This window comes from Poromitra crassiceps (assembly GCF_964638095.1).
Source record: "Poromitra crassiceps genome assembly, chromosome: 13".
NCBI classification, from domain to species: domain Eukaryota; kingdom Metazoa; phylum Chordata; class Actinopteri; order Beryciformes; family Melamphaidae; genus Poromitra; species Poromitra crassiceps.
The window spans coordinates 32,004,451-32,023,508 of record NC_139644.1 but is presented as its reverse complement, the minus strand read 5'-3'; the positions used below and the strand labels follow the sequence as shown (position 1 = coordinate 32,023,508).

The 19,058-nt window shown below is 43.1% G+C and overlaps 2 protein-coding genes across 2 annotated transcripts; one reads left to right on the top strand and one right to left on the bottom strand.

Moving 5' to 3' along the window:
- The first annotated feature begins 3,192 nt into the window (after positions 1-3,192).
- spc24 (SPC24 component of NDC80 kinetochore complex) lies at positions 3,193-8,997 on the top strand. Its single transcript, XM_083648774.1, has 6 exons — positions 3,193-3,270; positions 3,633-3,830; positions 4,847-4,991; positions 6,922-7,026; positions 8,393-8,469; positions 8,578-8,997. The coding sequence occupies exons 2-6, from the start codon at positions 3,659-3,661 to the stop codon at positions 8,682-8,684; spliced, it is 606 nt and encodes a 201-aa protein (XP_083504900.1). The 5' UTR covers positions 3,193-3,270; positions 3,633-3,658; the 3' UTR covers positions 8,685-8,997.
- Positions 8,998-11,193: 2,196 nt separating this feature from the next.
- On the bottom strand, positions 11,194-14,923 carry s1pr5a (sphingosine-1-phosphate receptor 5a). The gene is made up of 2 exons (XM_083648889.1): positions 14,841-14,923; positions 11,194-13,951 (listed from the first exon to the last, which is right to left on the bottom strand). The coding sequence occupies exon 2, from the start codon at positions 13,639-13,641 to the stop codon at positions 12,436-12,438; it is 1,206 nt and encodes a 401-aa protein (XP_083505015.1). The 5' UTR covers positions 13,642-13,951; positions 14,841-14,923; the 3' UTR covers positions 11,194-12,435.
- Between the last annotated feature and the right edge of the window lie 4,135 nt (positions 14,924-19,058).

The window sequence follows — 19,058 nt, the reverse complement described above, 5'->3', positions numbered from 1 at the left end:
ACCTTTACCACAGACTGAACAATGAAATGGCTTCTCACCTGTGTGGACTATCATGTGTGTCTTTAAGTATGTATTAGCAAACTTTTTACCACAAACTGGGCAACTGAAGTGTTTCTTCACAAGAACTTTGCTGTTTTTCTGTGAGTCTAAACCTGAATGAGGTTCACTAGTTTCCATCCATTCTTCATCGTCTTTAGTCTCAGGTTCAGAAGAGTCTGAAGTCTTGTCATTACTAGTTTGTTGTAAATTACTTGCTGGATATAGGTTCTTGGCTGGTTCTGATACTCCACAGTCTACTCCATCAGCTTCTGTTTTCATCTGTTCAATTGAGCTGCTGGCTAGAGGCTCTGCCAATCTGTTCTCAGTTTGGCTTTGATTAAGCTGTGAGGACTGAGGTTTATCTTCCTCATATTCACTCTTCACAGAGACAGGAGTGAATGGGAACTTGGTGATATCAACCTCCTCCAGCCCTTGAAGCCGCTCTCTCTCCTGACTGATCCAGAGTTCCTCCTGTTCCTCTTTAATGTGTGGAGGCTCTGGGGCCTCCTGAAGCTGTTCTCCCTCCTGCCTGGTCCGGAGTTCCTCGTTAATGTGTGGGGGCTCTGCCTCTGGGTCCTCCTGGTCCAGACTGGGGCTCCACTCCTGCTGCTCAGCGGGAACCTCTTCTTTAATTACCAACAGCTGCTGGAGGTCTAGTGGCAAGGCTTCTCTGTGTAACCGCACAGCGTCCAGCAGTTTTCGTTGTCGGTCGATCACCTCCTTTGAACGAGCAGTTTCCTCCTCGTACTCTTCTATCGTTCTTTCAAACAGCCCAAATATCTCTTCAACAGCCACAGTTAGGCGCTGCTTCACCACAGCTCTCAGTTTCTGGACTTTAGACATTTTCATTTTCACAAAGTGACAATAACTTTTCCTCCTGAACTATTTACTGACAAACTTTATCTTTCAAAGCTCCAGTAAACACGACAAAAGTCACTCAATGTACAAAGGGAATTGTTGCTTCTTCCTTTAAAGCTCCAACAGCTCAGCTAACTTAACGTTAGAGAACACGCGAAGAGAATAGCTTACTCTTCCCCTTGGAGTTAAACGGAGCCCATGTTCCAGTTTATATATTCGTGATATCATCCGCACACACGAGTCTTCAGTTTATAAAATAAACTCGTGAAAGGATATAAGGATATGTTGCTGCAGCAGATAACAATGCATTGTTATCAACTGTTATTGCTAACAATGGCTAGCCTGGCTACTGGCTAGCAACTGGATGCTGGATCTGACCCATAGACTGTAAAGATCTGACCACGAGCTGACTCGTTTAAACGGATGTGACGCAATTCAACAGTCAGTCGCAGGGGTGGGCCCACCGTGGGGAAACCATGAGGGAAGGGGATCACAACGTTACGTAGTCTGGGGTCTGGGCACCCTTTACTCCGCTTTGTGTCATGGGGGCGTAAACCAAGGAAACAGGAAACAACACCGGAAATAAGTGCGCCAAAAAACGTCTTTGTTGCCGTTACCTTGACGCGGCGAGGTTACGTTAGCTAGAGCCTGAAAAGAACAACAACAACAACACAAGTTGTAATAGTAGCGTAGCACATTTCTAGTCACTGCCGAGGAAGGTTTCTGGAGAGTCAGCTCTCAGTCTTAATCCGTTTTGGTGGTTAGGTGGCGCTGTTGGCGCCGCTCACCAAACGTCTGGAAACCGAGACTACTGGAGAGCCAAAACAATGAAGTACTCGCCATGTGAAATCGTATGATCAATGTCCATGTCTTTCCCAGCACAGGCAGCAGATATGCTTCAACTGTTGTAATGTAGGCTACATTACAACAGTTATGGATAACAGCGGACAGACAACTAGCGTTATAACTATTCCATCAACTGGCCATTTGTTTAAAAAGTAAAGCTTCTGTATTGGCTTAAAATATGTGATATTGTGAATCCACGATGTTTCTACAAAAACTGCGTTCGGTACGTCCATCTTTTGTTTTGTTGTTTGCCGTTTTATTTTCTCTTTCGTTGTGTCTGATTGTCAAGTTAACGAGCTATTTCCGCTGTTGTTTCCTGTCTAGGGCGGGCTCTAGGCCGGAAACAGGCAGGGTGACAAAATCACTTGTAAAGGGAGGCCAGGCTCTTTCTCGCCGAGAAGAGCCTGGTGACGCGAGGTTAATCTCAACGGATATGGGCAGTTTCTTCCACAATCTTCCAGCGAGACAGAGAGCGAATTGCGGTTGCGGGAGCCGAGGCGTCTGTATCCTGACAAGGTTTTTCCTGTTTTCAAGTAGACAAATCTGTCAAAGATTTATTTCAGCACACTGCCTCCAACAGAGAGGATGTAGCCTGCATTGAGAAAAACGAACGTAATAGTGTCTATCAATGTAATTTTTAATTGTTGCAGGGCTACTTGTGGACAACACATCTGTAATTAAAAACGGATTGCAGATACCACTCTCTTGGAGGCTACTTGTAGATCATTTAAACAATTTTGGCGCCACACTGTGGTGGTACAGGTGTAGTACAACTCTGCTGCAGAGTGTGGAACTCTCCTGTTTCTAGTCTAGTCAACTTGCTTTGGACAGGGGCCACTTCCACTTTTGCAATATGACATGATGCCAGGAGATAGTTTATAAACAAACAATCATATTCATTTTTCTGTAGCGGATTGTAGGTTTTTGGGGTGCCAGCCGGAATTTAGCTTGACAATTTAAAATGTTTAAGATTTTTACACTCATGAATCCACATAGCATATCTGAACCACCAAGCAAAATGTACTGGATTACATGCCCAGGAAACATATTGCAGTGCTAACAGTCAACTGCAGCCTTCAAGAATGAAAACACAGTCAGATTGTCAGTTAGTAAACATGAGCTGTTGAAAACATGTCTCTGAGGTTTTTTAAACAAGGTTTTGAAGGCAAAAAACAACAACCTCAGAATGAATCACAGCTGCTTAGATCTGTTAAACTTCAAGTATCGGAGAGGAGATCGAGAAGGCGCTGAGGGATGAGTTCCCGCCGACTGAGTCGTAGAATGGACATACTATCGAATGGGAGCACTGGGTGGACCGTGGATACATGATGAACACTGTAAATAGATTCCACTATGAAGAAGACGTCAAACTCCAGTAGGTGGCGGTAATGCACAAAAAGCTGTTTGCCAACCGCCATAAAACCATAGAAGAAGAAGAAGATTGCGTCACTGGATGTGATTTTGAGGCGCGCTACATGTCAAGTTTTGAAACAACGGAAAATAATAGTTCTCCGATTTAGTTATCTGGTATGCTGTAATTTGCCTACTATTGGGACGATATTTAACGTTGGGGTATTTCTTCCATAAACAGTCGCCACTGCATGTTGGAAACATTGCATATAATGTTGAGTTGTGTGGAGGTTTTCAGGATGTAACGTTAGCGTAGCTAGCCAGGAAGCTAAACGTTGCTAGTTCAGTGCTAACGTCAATGAATTCAGACTTCGCTGGCAGTGGCTTGCTGTAATACAACATTTTGGATGCCAACCGCCGTAAAACAACAAAACAGAAGAAGAAGTGGCAGGCACAGCGACTATCACTCAGGTCCATGCTCAGTAACTGATAGAAATGCAGTATCTTGATCTTAATGTGCCATATTGTGTGTTCGGCAGGTGCGGTAGCTGCCAGTGTCACCACAATGGATCAAGCTATATTTACTGTTCAAGATCTGGAGCATTCGGAGGAGGCTTTGCTCGAATTGATCAACAGCTGCAAACCTGAGCAACACTCGGGGCGCGTGAGAGATGAGCAGCAGGCCTTCTTTGACCGACATGTAGAAACCAAGAAGATTATGACACAGATTTTACAAGGTAACGTTAAGCGATTCAGCATTTGTCTATTGTTGTCTAATATATAAAAATGAATGTATATCCCTGTCCCTCCATAACCCTCAATGCATTGTCGAAAGTAGGCTACTAACGTATTGTTAACATGAAATGTTCACTGGTCCTGAGAATGATAAAATCTAATTTAGAACCTAATATAGCTTCAACCTACTCTGAATTGTGATCTTATGGTACACACCTATACACACACACACACACACACACACCACTATATCACTGATTCCCAACCAGGGGTATGTGTACCCCTAGGGGTACTTGAGCAGCTTGCAGGGGGTAGTTGTTGGAAAGATTGGGCATTACAATGTATTGCCAACATCATAAAAACTGACGACTTTTTCCAATTGAAAACTGTTGGTGTCAGAATTGTATTAAAGAGGACTAATTCAAATGATTTTCATTTAATAATGAGATGTGTTCGAGAGGCCTGACTAAAAGTTTAATATAAGTCTAATATAACAAATGTAGGAGAATTATCAATATGCATGAGTGAGGCGTACTATTGGCATGGTAGAACAGCTCAAGGGGTACATGACCATTTACACAACACAAAAAAGGTTGGGAACCAGTGCACTATATCACACTACACTCAGTACACCCCTTAGTGCTTTTACCAACTATGCCGAATTGCCGATGCTGCTATATTGGACTTTTTGTTGGCTTTGTTGTGAATTTGTGATTGACGTTATGTCTCGTCTGTACTGTGCAAGGCCATATTGTTTATTGCACCTACCTAGTGTGTCAGTCCTGTGTGGTAGTAGCCAGGTGGCATTACTTGTGCTTGACTTGGTGAATCACGGTGATTCTGAATTGGACATGTGGCCCAGCACCTGCCTGGTCACTATAACCTTTTGCATTAACCCATTGACCTTTAAATCTTAAAGGGATACACACACAAATTAGGGATATACATGCAAATGCTGCATCAGGTATCAATAGGTTAAGGTTCTCATGGTCTCTTGGACTCTCTTCTTCCTCCACAGATGTGGCTCAGAAGGAGGAAAGTGTGAGCCAGAGGTTGCTGGACATGGAGGAGCAGAAGAAGCAAAGGAACAGTGTGCTGGAGACCCTGGAGGAGGACCTGAAGCAGCTCACAGCCAGGAGCCAGAACGGCGAGTCTGAACTACAGTATCTTTTATACATATTCCCAGATGAGGATTAATATTGGGTGGCCCTCAACAGCTGTGCAATTATTATTTTTTGTTTTAGATTAATTTCAGGTGGTAAACTGACATCCATACTTAACTTCTCCTTCATGTAGTTTAGAAAAAGGAAAGCGACTGTCCCACACTGGAAGCGCTATTACTGTACTAGAACAACCATGATTTATTGTGCCTATGACACAGTGCATGAGCTTCCTACGCTTTCTACACACACACACACACACACACACACACACACACACACACACACACACACACACACACACACACACACACACACACACAGTGAAATGAGCAGGATTATCAGAAAAACAAACATGGTATAGTTAGTAGACTAATCCTTTCTGGCCTTGATGCACAAAGCTTTTCACCTTGCATCCTACCGAAGTCGGGCCAATCGGCCGGATGCTGAACCCTCCATGCAGCTATTAAATCTGACCGTGTTGTGAGCAACCTAGATAGGCAGCTAGATGAATGGATGTGTACTATGAACCTGTCACTCAAGGTTTTATTCCCGTTTCCTAATATGGTTCTCTCTAGAGTTTTTAATTCTAAGGCTGGTGATGCCGGATAGGTAGGCTTGCTATGTCTCGATAAACCTTGCTTTTGTGTTTTTTTGTTTTGCTTCATGGTTTATGTTACATAATTCTGTTCAGTGGTTCTCTCAAACCTTTTCATGTCAAGAACCCCCAAACGGACAAAATAGACCACGGACCCCCCCATTTGATAAGATTTTTGCTTTTAGATGTTTTATATTACAGAAAGTGTATGAAACCCATGACCAAAACAGACCTACAGCACATTCTGTCATTGTGTTACTTATGGATGGAATTATAGTGAAAATGGGTTCCCCCCTTTTTGCTGGGGAACCCGCCAAATGATCCCTGGGGGTCCCTGGACCCCACTTTGAGAACCACTGCTATAGTTGACTAGGGGTGGGAATCGCTGAGTAGCTCACGATACGATATCGTCACGATACTTGGCCCTCGATAACGATATATCACGATACTGCGATACTGCGATATATTGGAAGACGATACATCACGATACCTGTGTAACAAGTGAAAAAAATACCTCTGAAGGCAAAAAATCATGTATTATGCATTTATTAGCAGAATTGACATGAACTCTCTGAGTTCACTCACTCACTCATACCATTTTCGATACCACGGAGGAAAAGTTACACATTAAGTCTTTTTATTATTACTATTAAAACAAGAAAACCTATATAACCTACCTACCTACCTATATAATTTCTAAAAGTAGATATTAATGATCAAACATTTCCATTCATGTAGCCTACAGTAGTTATGTTTTTGTTTCAACTACAAACATAAATAAAGTAAACTTGAAACTATGTTTCAACTACCACACACAGCATAATATTTTAGCCTGTTTATTTAAAAAAAAAAAAAAAAAAAAAAAAAAAAAAAAAAAAAAAAAAAAAATTAATTAATTAATAAACATATCGATACTTGGCGCCAGTGTATCGATAACGTATCGCGGGTGGAAATATCGCGATAACGTGGGTATCGATATTTTGTCCCACCCCTATAGTTGACATGTAGATCTAGGTATGCTCTTTGTCCTTTGAGACATACTTGTGATGACCTTGACCTGTGCAGTTTCAGCACCTCACATGACAATACACTGCTAGCCTCGAAAACCTCTAAATTGCCCAGATGCTATTATAAACAAACAAAACAGAAAACCTCTTCAATTTCTGCCTTCACTGCAACCCATATTCCTCCCTCATGGATTAAACGTTTATCCCAAATCAGGAGAGAGGACTTATGGCATTAAAAAAAATTCTGTATTGCTCTTGTCAATTATGTACCAATGCAAAGCTACCAAGAGGGTAGAACTCTTTGTTGGCAGCCTTAACTCAACTCCAGGTTCCTACAGAGAGAGTTGGAGAGGCTGAGAAACGGTGAGCGCGAGCTTGATGCCCTGGAGCAGGAGGTGGAGGAAGACACCACAGAGATCATCCCTTCTGCAATGTGAGTCACACAGATGTTCAGTTAGCATTACTATCTCCATCAGTTTGTACCAGGAACTAGCTATCTGGGGTTGTCTTTAAAGACACGTTGCAGTTAAACATATTTTTCGTTACCTTCTAGCTAACCATACATGCCAAAAAAATAATACCTATTGCTTTTTCCTTTCCTGGAAAATAGTATTTTAGTGAACGTGGATTTGAAAAACACTGGGCTAGACTCATATTATTGCAGTGACAGTGTTTCCCACAGGATTTTGAGTATTTGTGGTGGGGGACCGCAGACGCGCGATTTTTTAAAAACATTTTAAAGTAAAATGCATGAATTTGGTGTACTTTGAGAAAGCTTAAGAGCAAAATTAAAAGGCTAGATCTATGAAGAACATGTCATCATTACTGTGCTGTGGGTTTACAATGACAAACTAAATTTCTCCCTATAGGTCAGGGATACTCAACTTGCTTTGCCCGGGGGCCACTTTCGTGAAATGATAGAAGGCGAGGGGCCAGTTAATAAACAAACAATATACATTTTTCTGTAGCGGATTGTAGGTTTTTGGGGTGTCAGCCGGAGTTTAGGCTGACAATGTTGTGCACACCGGATAGTTAGTTAGGTTAAGTTAGTTAGGTTAAGTACATACATAAGTGCCTGGGTAGCGAGCAGATGGCGATATTTGACAATTTAGCAGCTAAATCATAGATTATTGGAAGATATTCCATATTCCAGACTGAAATGCTATAACAGAAGTATTGGCCAGAATGACATGAATATTTGGACACTTATTCAGCGGGTATCTTGCATGTTGCGTTCAGGTGCACTGTAATTTTTTTTTTTTTTTTGTCAACATCTTGTGGCGGTCAAAATCCTTTTGTGGCGGTGCGCCATAAATTCCTTTATGTATGGGAAAAACTGAGTGAGAAGTGATAATGCATGACAATATGTAGAAACGAATCATGAACACTCCAGAAATCTTTTTTTTTTTTTTTACACACGGTTTTGAGCTCTCCCAGCATTTCAGTCCTACACTGCCTTCAAATAAGCTGTCAGGTGTTGGGCAGGCACTTTCAAAAAAATACCTGGCAGGTGATTGGATGAACCATCTGTCTATCACAGGCTCACTCTCGCTGGCGTCACACTAAAGTCAGCCTGTACTGTAGCTGCCTCTGGATGCTGATTGGTGTGAACCACTGGTGGTTGGGGTTCAAACCAATAGATTGGAGCGTGGCAAGTTGATTTTGTCATGTGATCGTCATGATCTCGCACAAATCCAGTGTGGGTGGGTGGGGTGGTGGTGGTGTTGCATTCTGGATGGGCTGGGCGGTAAATACACTTGTGGCGTATTTCCTGATGAGTAATTTTTCTTTCCCAACAGTGACAAGGCTAAGCTGTACTACCAAATAACCAACATCAAGTGGGAACATGACACAGAGCCACACATTTGCAAAGGAGGTACTGGTCTTTCATTAGTATTTTGTCACTATCGTGTGTGTGTGTGTGTGTGTGTGTGTGTGTGTCAGCTGAAGTGTTTATATTGCCACTCTGGTTTTCCTCTTGCAGTGCACTATGGTGCAGAACTCGCCACTCCCATCAACATCGACTCATCTTTGAAATCTAAGACTGATGTCAGTGACCAGCTGTGGGACTTCGTCAGCACTGAGTGGTAGATGCATGTGCCGGATGTAGAGGCGGATGTAGTTTGTTTGTTTTTTCTTTATTCTATTTTTATTTTAACATTGTAAGAGATTTGTTATGATATTGTGAAGAAAGGGGCAGGACTAGATAAGCATTTGCTTCCTTCTGCTCCTTCTCAAACTCAATTGTTTTGCTTTTTTGAGGAAATTTGTTGGATTCAAATGTTTATGTTTTTTGTTTTATCCTTTTTATTGTATTTTATATGGTTGATTGTTCGAGAAAAAAATTAACTCAACTCAACATTTGTCGTGTATTTTTGTGTGTGTTGCTTTTATATGTTCTATACAGTGAATAAAGGAATAAGATAAGAAATTCCTCTCATTCCAGCTTCTATTTTCTGGTTTCGTTTTGTTCTTCTGACAGTAAACTGATTACCTTTGGTTTGGGACTGTTAGTCAGGACAATAGAAGACATTTGAGGATGTCATCTTGGGCTTTGGGGAAAAGTGATTGACATTTATCACAATTTTGTGACATTGTATATAGACCAAAGAAAATAATCAACAGTTTATTCGTTATAGATGTAATCTCACAGCATTGTGTCTGGTGGTTGTTTTGGTAATCATGCCTATTCCAGCTGCATGGATTAATCAGAACTCGCTTTGTAAATGGTTTTTGTGATAGGCTAGGCAGTGTGAGATGTCCACCACTAGATGTCGCTGCAAAACCAGATATATGCCGTGCCAATGCAAAAGAATACACAGGTTCCTTGGATATGCACAAACCCTGAGATGAGAGATGCAGAATGAGTTGTTGATGGAGTGAGCTACAATTTAGTCAACACGTGCTTGGCTCAAGAGTGGTGATATTGAACACTTCAGACTATTCATTGTCATTGATTTCCATTAAGATATTTAGAAGCCATTTTGGATACTTGGAAATGTACAATCAGGGTTCTTAGGTCTAGAGAATTATTACAATTAATTTAATCATTTCCAGGTCTTGAATAGTTTTGGAATTTGCACACAAAAAAGGTTCAGCTAGGTGTGATACATATTTCTAGCTTTTATGTTCTTGTCGACCCACTTTGAGTCCACAGTTTTTGTTGCCATGAAGAATAATGTTCAGATAGAGCCTAGAGGGATGCTCTCATTACCCAGCTGCTGTCAGCATGCATTAAAAACCCACCAAAAGCACATGCAGTCAAGAACATTGCGTCTGGGAAAAATATGGAATTTTAAAAATGGAAATCGTGTAGGAACCCTTCCATTCATCTCTATTTTATTTGTGGCTGTAAAGAGCAACCTTCTTCTACAGTGATATGACCTAGTTTATAGCAGGGGCATGTCTACCTTCCTAAGTCATATCGAACACCAGACAAAATCTTCAAAACAAATCAAGGCCTTGAATAAGTATGCTGTTTTTTAAATGGAAATCTGTAGGAAACGTGTTCAGTGAATTTCCAATGTGCATATTGTACAATGTACAATATAAGCACATTGAAAAGTCATTGAACTCATGTCACTCTTTTGCCAAAATAGAAAATAGCCTACATTGGAGGTTTTCAAAGTGGGAGGCGGGCCTCCCCAGGGGGGCTCCAAACAGTTTCAGGGGAGGCTCAGTGAATGGAAGTGAAACAATATGACATTTTTAACATTAGTTATCAAAAGGAGATCACAGAATAGCCTAAATGTGTGTGCTTTGGTTGAAGAGATTGTTCAGAGATACAGTAGTTTTAGGGAATTTTACTATTATTTCCCACTATGGGATCAAATAATATAATCATAATCCCATAGGCCCCCAGCAATTGATCGGGGGGGGGCTGCCTTTTTCAAAGCTTTGTCTGGGTCTCACAGTCTCAGACTTTGAAAACCCCTGACTTACACTAAAGGGGAATGGTGGACATGGCAGTAATGAATAAGCCCAAAAAAGATTGCAGCTGAATATCTGGGTGATGAAAAAAACAAGCCTCACCTACAGCCATGCGCCTGACAGCCCCGTGTAACTTCCTTCTTTGAAAAGCCGTCTTCCACATGATGTGACAGTGCAGTGTGTGGTTAGGCTGACACCGGGTGCTGGAAGGCTACATATATTGCTGATTCTGCTGAACCACTCATGATAATGTGGTTTGCTTATGGTAAGCGGGGATTGCTGCTCATTTCTGCAGTTTCATCTACCGTATGTCTTTCTTGGCCACAGGCACATGCCATAATTATGATCAAGTCACATTTTTGTTTCGTTTTGGAATGGAACAAATTCTTAAAAGAAAATGTTTTTTATGCTTCCCTGTAGTCTCATAATTTGATAATTAAATTGTGTAATAGCAAATTTAGCAATGAGGTCAGATTTTATTTAACAGCAATGAATAGGAGGGACGGCTTCCAATAAGAGATTTGAAAGTTTCAAATATAATGATTAAAAATAATACTGAGAAGGAAAACTACTGAGGTGATGTTTCATTCCCACCAATACAGAATATCATACAAAACAATATTGTTCACATATGTTTATTCATTGTTTGAATGCACATGTAACACTGGCATCATAACTTAAGTTTGTATCATACAAATTGCAGCTCTGATAAGTTCAGAGAGACTATAGTCATTTTATTTACATAGTGTACTATGGAGCAATATGCCAAATATAAACATTTAATTTACATTTATGTACAATAACAAACAATGTGTCCTTTTGTCCACTGTTATAATGAAATTGTTCTGCAGTACATTGAAATCCACACATTCTGCGGTCTGGGTTTTGACAGATTTCTATTGCATGTGAGAAGATTACAACTGCCACCGTTCACAGAAAAAATACATAAACATCGCACAAGAGCTGAACTTTCTCCAACGGCAAAGTTGTCCACAAGCTACAGCGAATTGTTGACATATGAATGCCGTATTCTAGCCCAGTAAACCAGGAAGGCGTCAACAAGCCTCAGCTGTCATCTTTATTGCTCTCCATCATTCATCTGCTGCTACATATGTTGAACGGACCTCCAAAGCTGTGCAAACCAACCAGCACAAGCCTGCCTATGACGTCTTCTGTGCGTCTCCAGGCCTCCGAGCCTCTGATCTGGGTCGAGGGGACTTCTACTCAGAATTCCTGCCGACCAAAGTTCATATGACAGAAATTACATGGTTTTGGCAGGAGGCTTTGGGTGTGGATGCTCCCGCGTTTGTAACAACATGTTATTATGTGCTACAGAAGGAGAGGAGATAAGGATGACTCTCGTGTTTGGTCTTGGGCCACACAGTCTATCAAATGTACAGCATAATTGGCTGCATTTATGTGAAACTTCCTCCATGGGATTTTGAGATATGTTTCTGTGTACAAAAGCCAACACCGATGAAATGTTTTCCAGAAGGGAAGTCCTCTGATAACTTACATCAAGCCTGGTGGGCCATGTTACACATTTTTTGATTGTCCAAGAAAGACAAATGTAGGGCTAATTGTTCACAGTATGAACAGTAAGCAACTTCTCTCCCGCTAATAAAGTATGGAAATGTCTTTCTTTCTTTTTTTATGATTACCATTTTATCGAAAATAGGTGCAAAAAATTGCACCTATAGGAGCAATTACAGCTGTGGATGGGCCGAAAATGCTTTCTTCCTGATTTGGATGTCTGACTCTTAGATACTCCAAGCTTAAGTGTTTCATAAGGATAATGCCAAGATCATGGGAAGAGTGCAGCACAACATCAGTGGGACATTCCTGCCGCCGTGTTCTCAGCTACAGTGCATGATTATGCCACACTATTACAGAGTCCAACTGAGCAACCGAGTCATGTCTTGGACATCCTGGGGAAGATGGCTTTGATAGTAGAGGGTGTGAAGTTTCCAGAGGAGACTGTCTGTGTCTCGAGGCCCTCCAGTCTGTGAGAGGGTGCGTCAGTCTTACTGGTGCTGCACTCTAGGAAGGGCATCCCGATCTTCTTCACCTGTCCATCTTTAGTGAGGAGGCAGTGTCGGCAGAGCAGTCTGAGGATCGCCCTCCTCATGTCTTTGCTGGTCAGGGTGTAGATGATGGGGTTGAGAAGGGAGTTGAACATGGCGATGCCCAAGAAATAGTCTGCCTTGAAGAGCACTTGACACTTTTTGGCTGGACAGCAGAAGTCCAGCAGCAGGAGGATGAAGAGGGGCAGCCAACATGCAATGAAGACGCCCAGCACTATGGTGACCGTCTTCAGCAGGGCCATGTACTTCTGGGACTTGCGGCTCGGGCTTTTGCGCTGTGGACCTAAACCGAGGTGCTTGGTGTTGCACTTGACAATACGGAAGATGCGAACATAGAGCACCACGATGGACAGCAGGATGGCACTGAAGACGGTAATGCAGAAGAGGATGTAGCTCTTGGCGTAGAGCGGGAGCACGGTGGAGCACTTGTCCAGCTGTCCCATACAGTTCCAACCCAGGACAGGCAGGACTCCCAGGAGCACAGACAGCACCCAGCTCGCTCCAATCAGAGCAAACATCCGGCCCTGCTTGGCCCCCTGGTACGGCTTCATCCTCACCATGGTCACGTGACGCTCGATGGCAATGGCCAGCAAGCTGATGACAGAGGCGGCCAGCATGATGAACACGCCCCCTTCCCTCAGGAACCACAGCACTGGGGTCATCTTGAGTGTGTTGGCCCCAGACGTCACGATATTCACCATGTAGGTGAAACCTGCAAGCAGGTCAGAGAGAGTCAAGTTGCCCAATAAATAGTACATGGGCAGATGGAATTTCTTATTCTTCCAGATGGCCAGTAAGACCACAGCGTTCTCGAGCACAATGAGCAGGCAGACCAGCAGGAAGGCGATGGCCTCTGGTTTGAGTCCGTCCCTGTATTTGTTCTCCTGCAGTTTTCCTGTGTAGTTGTAGTGGTCCCGGATGACCGCGTTGCTCTGGTATTCACGAAACATCTTTTGCCAGCCAGCAGAGGCGGTGATGGGGACCACAGATGGAGCCACGGCAGCATAGGCAGCATGCGAAGCCTCCGTCGCCATGTTTGTTCTTTGTAAGATCTGGATGCTGTCTTCTCTTCACCTTCTCTGGTGTGTTTGTGAAATTAGGTCCACTGATAGGCGGTCATATAGTCCTTGGGCACTGCATTATTTCTGTCTTCTTTGGAATCAGAGACAAAAGACAGAAGGGGTGAAGTATATTCCGTGGGGGGAAACAATGAGTTTCTTTTCCTTTTATTCTTTTGTGTAGGATTTCGTGTCTTCTGTCCTCAGATGAAAGCTGGTGAGATCCTGCTTCTTTGATGGGTTGAGAAATCACAGTTTTTCAATGCTTCAACTGTCCACTAGGAGTCTGCATAACAAGGAGAAAGGAAAGTTAGTATTTGGCTACAGAAGATACAAAATAAGACAAATATTTATTAAAATCGGGCAACAATAAATACATTTTTAGAAACCATTTAAAAAATGTATCAATAGAGAGTGACTGCTCATCAACATATGAGAATAAATTCTGTACTATGAGACAGTGAGGAATGTCAAATTCCATTTTCTAATGTGGAAATGACTGTTTGCCACCCAAGTGATGATAACTAGATCAAAGATTCTGAAAACTGTGCTTGGGCCTCTGATGGCACAAAACAAAGCATGAAAACAAAATTCAAGTCATGATCAAAGTTAATTACTTAGTTGCTTTGAATGCTTTTAAATGAAAGTTTCCTTTACTAACAGTCTGTCAGTAATAGACCAATTTCTGGATGAAACAGAAATAAACACAATAGAAATGACCTAGAGGTCTTGTAGCATTTCTCACACCCTTCATAAATGCATTTGAATGCAAATTTCTCCACATTCAGCCAAAGTCAGGCGTTGCTTGAATCTATTTCGTTGTTTCTACACTGTAAGCTGATTAATTAGCCTATGTTTTCAGTTAGTGGTACTTTAATAGCATAATAATAATAATAATAATAATAATAATAATAATATAATAGAGTTTTTGAGAAATGCACAGAGAAATATTAAACAACCATTTACGGGGAAAAAAACAAATAGACTAATTAGATCATGTAGGATAGGCACAAAACTATTAGTAGGCCTATCTATAAGAGATACAGGCATACGAGTTTAAAAAGAAAAGTATGTATGTAGGCTACATTAAACGACGCACTAGTCTACTGCGCACCACAGACGCACGGTGACGGGACTAGTGGTTTGTTTCGTTCAAAAGGGACCAGCACACGCACCTGTAAAAACGTGGAAATATCCCGTGAAAGTTTGAAGCAGCAGCAGCTATCCGTCTGTATCTGTCGATCAGCGTGCAGCAAAGTGACATGTGAATGTGATGTGGGAACAGAGCGCAGCGGAGCGGGGCAGAGGCAGGACTCAACACGCAGTGGGTTGGTCTCTTCTGTTTTGCCCTTCAACGAGTTTTCCTCCCTCCTCCCCTCTGACCTCTCCAGGCTTTTGATTTGCCCGCAGGCGGCTTGGCACGGCTCCATGACAGATTCCCTCTTTCTGTTTGTGCTGATAACAAAAAGAGTAAAAGTATTATTGGCTTCATCAGATACCCGGTAACCTCAGGTAGGACAACGTGGTGCACTTTACAGGATGTTGCACTTACTAGCGCCCTTTGTTTTCTTAGCACTTTTGTGTTTGATAGGCTGTTTGATGAGTAATAATTACAGGAGTAGATAGATCATTACCGCGAGTTGCTCTTCAGGTTTGTCAATTTTCCCTGAGAAAATCTCTCTTTCCCTCCCTCCCTCCCTCCCTCTCTCCCTCTCTCTCTCTCTCTCTCTCTCTCTCTCTCTCTCTCTCTCTCTCTCTCTCTCTCTCTCTCTCTCTCTCTTTCTAAAAAGTGTTCTAAAACACACACACACACACACACACACACAGACACTCATAAATTGAAAAAGAAAATAGTTTGAAGACCTGAAATAAAATGGTGGGAAAATTGGAAATCATTATTTTGGGAAATTGGTATTTACAAAGTTTTATTTAGGCTATGTAAGCAGCAGGGACTATGCCTGTGATCTCTAGTCTAGACTTGAGCCCTTGATTGACAGCTGCCCAACCAGTGAGCCAATACCAAAGCATGGTCTTGAATATGATTAATATGAGTCTGTCACTCATCTAGCTATATCATGACCTTTTAACCCGATATGGTTCCTCGGCCTGAACTCACACTGAACAGGTCACAGGACAACTGTTACAGTTACTTACTATGAATTTGTTCTCCCATCTTTACCTGCCACCATGAGATGAGTTAGAAAGTTAGCATTTCTAGTTCAACTACTGTCTTCAACTGTCAAATGTATCCCCAGATTGTAGCAATTCTGTAATTTTCAGAATTATTTTTTGATTGTTTTGCCTGGTGGTCCCAGAGTTGTGGGTAAGTAAGGGCAAGACACAAAAGAGTGTTGGAAAAACAAGGGCCTAGGTCCAGCGGGATAATATTCCAAGAAATCACATGTCTGAATTTCCCTTTTATTCAGTTTTCCTCATTGCTACAGGAGGAATGTCCGCTCTCAGCCCATTTCACTATTCCGTGATCATTGTCCCATTGTCACAACAACCCTCTAGATATTTGAAGATGAGGATTTTTACAAAAAGTACTGATATGACGTTTGGCCCAAACAGGGAAATTACGTAAGTAAGCCGAGGGCGGGTGAGTGAGTGCTGGACTGGGCCTTCTCTAAACAGGAAGCTGCCTCATTGTGCCTAGAGAGGAGAGGGATATCCTTCAGAAATACGATGAAGTCACTGGTCGGAATCGACACATGCGAGGGACCAGGATGACGTGGAACATAATCTACAAGTTACTCATTTCCACACACTACAATGGAACATTTTCCAAATGCTGTTTACGAATCATAATGTAGCCAGTAGCCATGTCATTGTAGCCTGATATCAGACTGAATTGTAAACTTGTTACACTCCGTTTCCTTCTTCAGAAGCAGCCTAACTCGGTGGAGAGTGGGCACATTCGAAGGTCTGGACCCAGGCGGCAAACGTCATTGTATTCCAGAGACGGCATTTCCCCAGTTGTCCCAGGCTGCCTCTGTGGCCTGTAGGCCCAAATGTGTAGACTATAAATAGTTCTCTCTCTTCCTGCATCAACAGAATCATTCTTAATTTAACTTCTTCCCCCAACCACACCTGCTTTTCTGGGATCGCGGTGTTTCTCTCTTCAACCTCATTAAGGGCTGCCTGCTGCTTCTGAAGAAGTCTATAACTATATGTCCCCTGACTCATGTCGTCCTGCCTATCTCAGTTGTCGCCCCTGAGGCCCACCCAGTGACCAGCCCCTGTTAGCCAAGTGGCAGTTAACCCCCCACAGTGACACTGTGACGAGCTGCCTCTGATTAGTTAGCACACAAAGACGTGACAGCAGGACTCCCTACTCGCTCTGTTTTGGTTCCCACAGTAAGGGATCTGCTCCGTCACCATTTCTTCCCTCCGGGACCACGAGCAGACCGTTTGGCCGTCCTGTCCCGCCCGCTCGTCACTACCTGGGGGCTTTGTGTGTAGTCAGTCCGTGCTGTCCGGCTCTCCTGTCCCGGCTCGGGGGTGATTTATCCCTGTGACGTTAATGCACTAGCAGAGAGGAAGTGAGTTGGGACTGCCCTCATGGTGATAGCCTGCTTTGGATGGGGCGCTGTTTGTGTGGACAACAGTGTCGCTTCCTTTTCTTGCTACATGTTGCCTGTCTGGCTGCTCTTTGTCAGTGACCGATGAGATGTTTGGGTAAACACTCGTAAACTGACTGACTGACATGTTGTTTTTGGTGGCAGGTTCACACAACTTTACCCCCTATTTTTGTTGCTGTTGAAAATATTGAACCTGATTAAATGTAGGTTTAGTCACGCTCTTGTAAGATTCAATGTAAATGCCTTGCATCATATTGCAAAAACCTGTTGGATTTCTCTGCTCTAGGCAGTGTTAGTCCTTTTGATGCAACATCACACCTCAAATTGACATTCTCACCTTGTGCTAACAGTTAGAAACCACACAGCCTCTCTTGGTTAATGACGTCTCACCAAGACATTGAAATGCATTCACACCTTTTTGTGTTAAACAGTCATTTGTTAGGTTTTTTCTTGACAAAACAGCATCTGAGCCTGTGGTCTGGGCATACTATGTAAGCCAAATAATATCATATAGCCTATATTGCTGGCTGCTTAGCAAACAAAATGAATTATAAAGACTGTTGGAGGTGTTAACCTCATATCTGACGAGTAATCATTTACGTTACGTTACGGTACGTTACGTTACGTTACGTTACGTTACGTTACGTTACGTTACGTTACGTTACGTTACGTTACGTTACGTTAGAAGTCTCAGAAGTCTGTTCTCATGTGGAAAGTGATGTTAGGTGTCTTGGTGATGTTGAAGGGTAAACTGAGGTCATGCATTTTCTATGCCTCCTATAGATGCAGTCGGTCTACGTGGGGGAGCGCCCACACAACGTGACTTACGTTCAGGGACATGGGGGATTCCTCCCTACGCTGACGAGACATCGCCTCAATGTATGTACAGTATGTATGTGAGAGAGAGATGTTACTGATCTGAGAGAAGCTACAGTGGAAACCCATAACAGAGGAGAAAGAAACTCTGGCAGGCAATGTGTTGGTCACTACTGTGACCACTTGGATCTGGACTGCAGTGTCCACTGTATAGTGACCAACAAGTTGCCTGCCAGAGTTTTACGGGAATCCTAGAAATAGTCTGCTTTTGTCAAAGTCCAGCTTTTCCGCCCCACCGTTTGAGCTGCAGCTGTGCTGGCAGTGACCTCAGCATACTGTGAGTTCCTAATAAGAGGAAATAGGAAGAACATGTGTCAATCTTGGATTTATTTCCTTTCCATTACGGCCGTCCTGTCCAGTACCTGACTCTCCTCCTCTCCTCTCCTCTCCTCTCCTCTCCTCTCCTCTCCTCTCCTCTCCTCTCCTCTCCTCTCCTCTCCTCTCCTCTCCTCTCCTCTCCTCTCCTCCTCTCCTCTCCTCTCCTCTCTCCTCCTCTCCTCTCCTCTCCTTCTCCTCTCCTCTCCTCTCCTCTCCTCTCCTCTCCTCTCCTCTCCTCTCCTCTCCTCCCTTCCCCTCCTCTCCTCTCCTCTCCCCTCCCCATCTCTCCTCCTCCACTCCTCTCCTCTCCTCCTCTTCTCCTCTCCTCTCCTCTCCTCTCCTCTCCTCTCCTCTCCTCTCCTCTCCTCTCCTCCCTTCCCCTCCTCTCCTCTCCTCTCCCCTCCCCTCCCCATCTCTCCTCCTCCACTCCTCTCATCTCCTCACCTCTCCTCTCACTCCTCCCCTCACCCTCTCCTCCTCCTCATCTCTTCTCCTCTCCTCTCCTCTACTCTCACTCCTCCTCTCACCCTCTCCTCCTCTCATCTCTTCTCTCCTCGATGTCTCCAGCTGCACTCTGGCTGCTATTTGGCCCGTGATGTATCTTCTTTTCTTAACCAC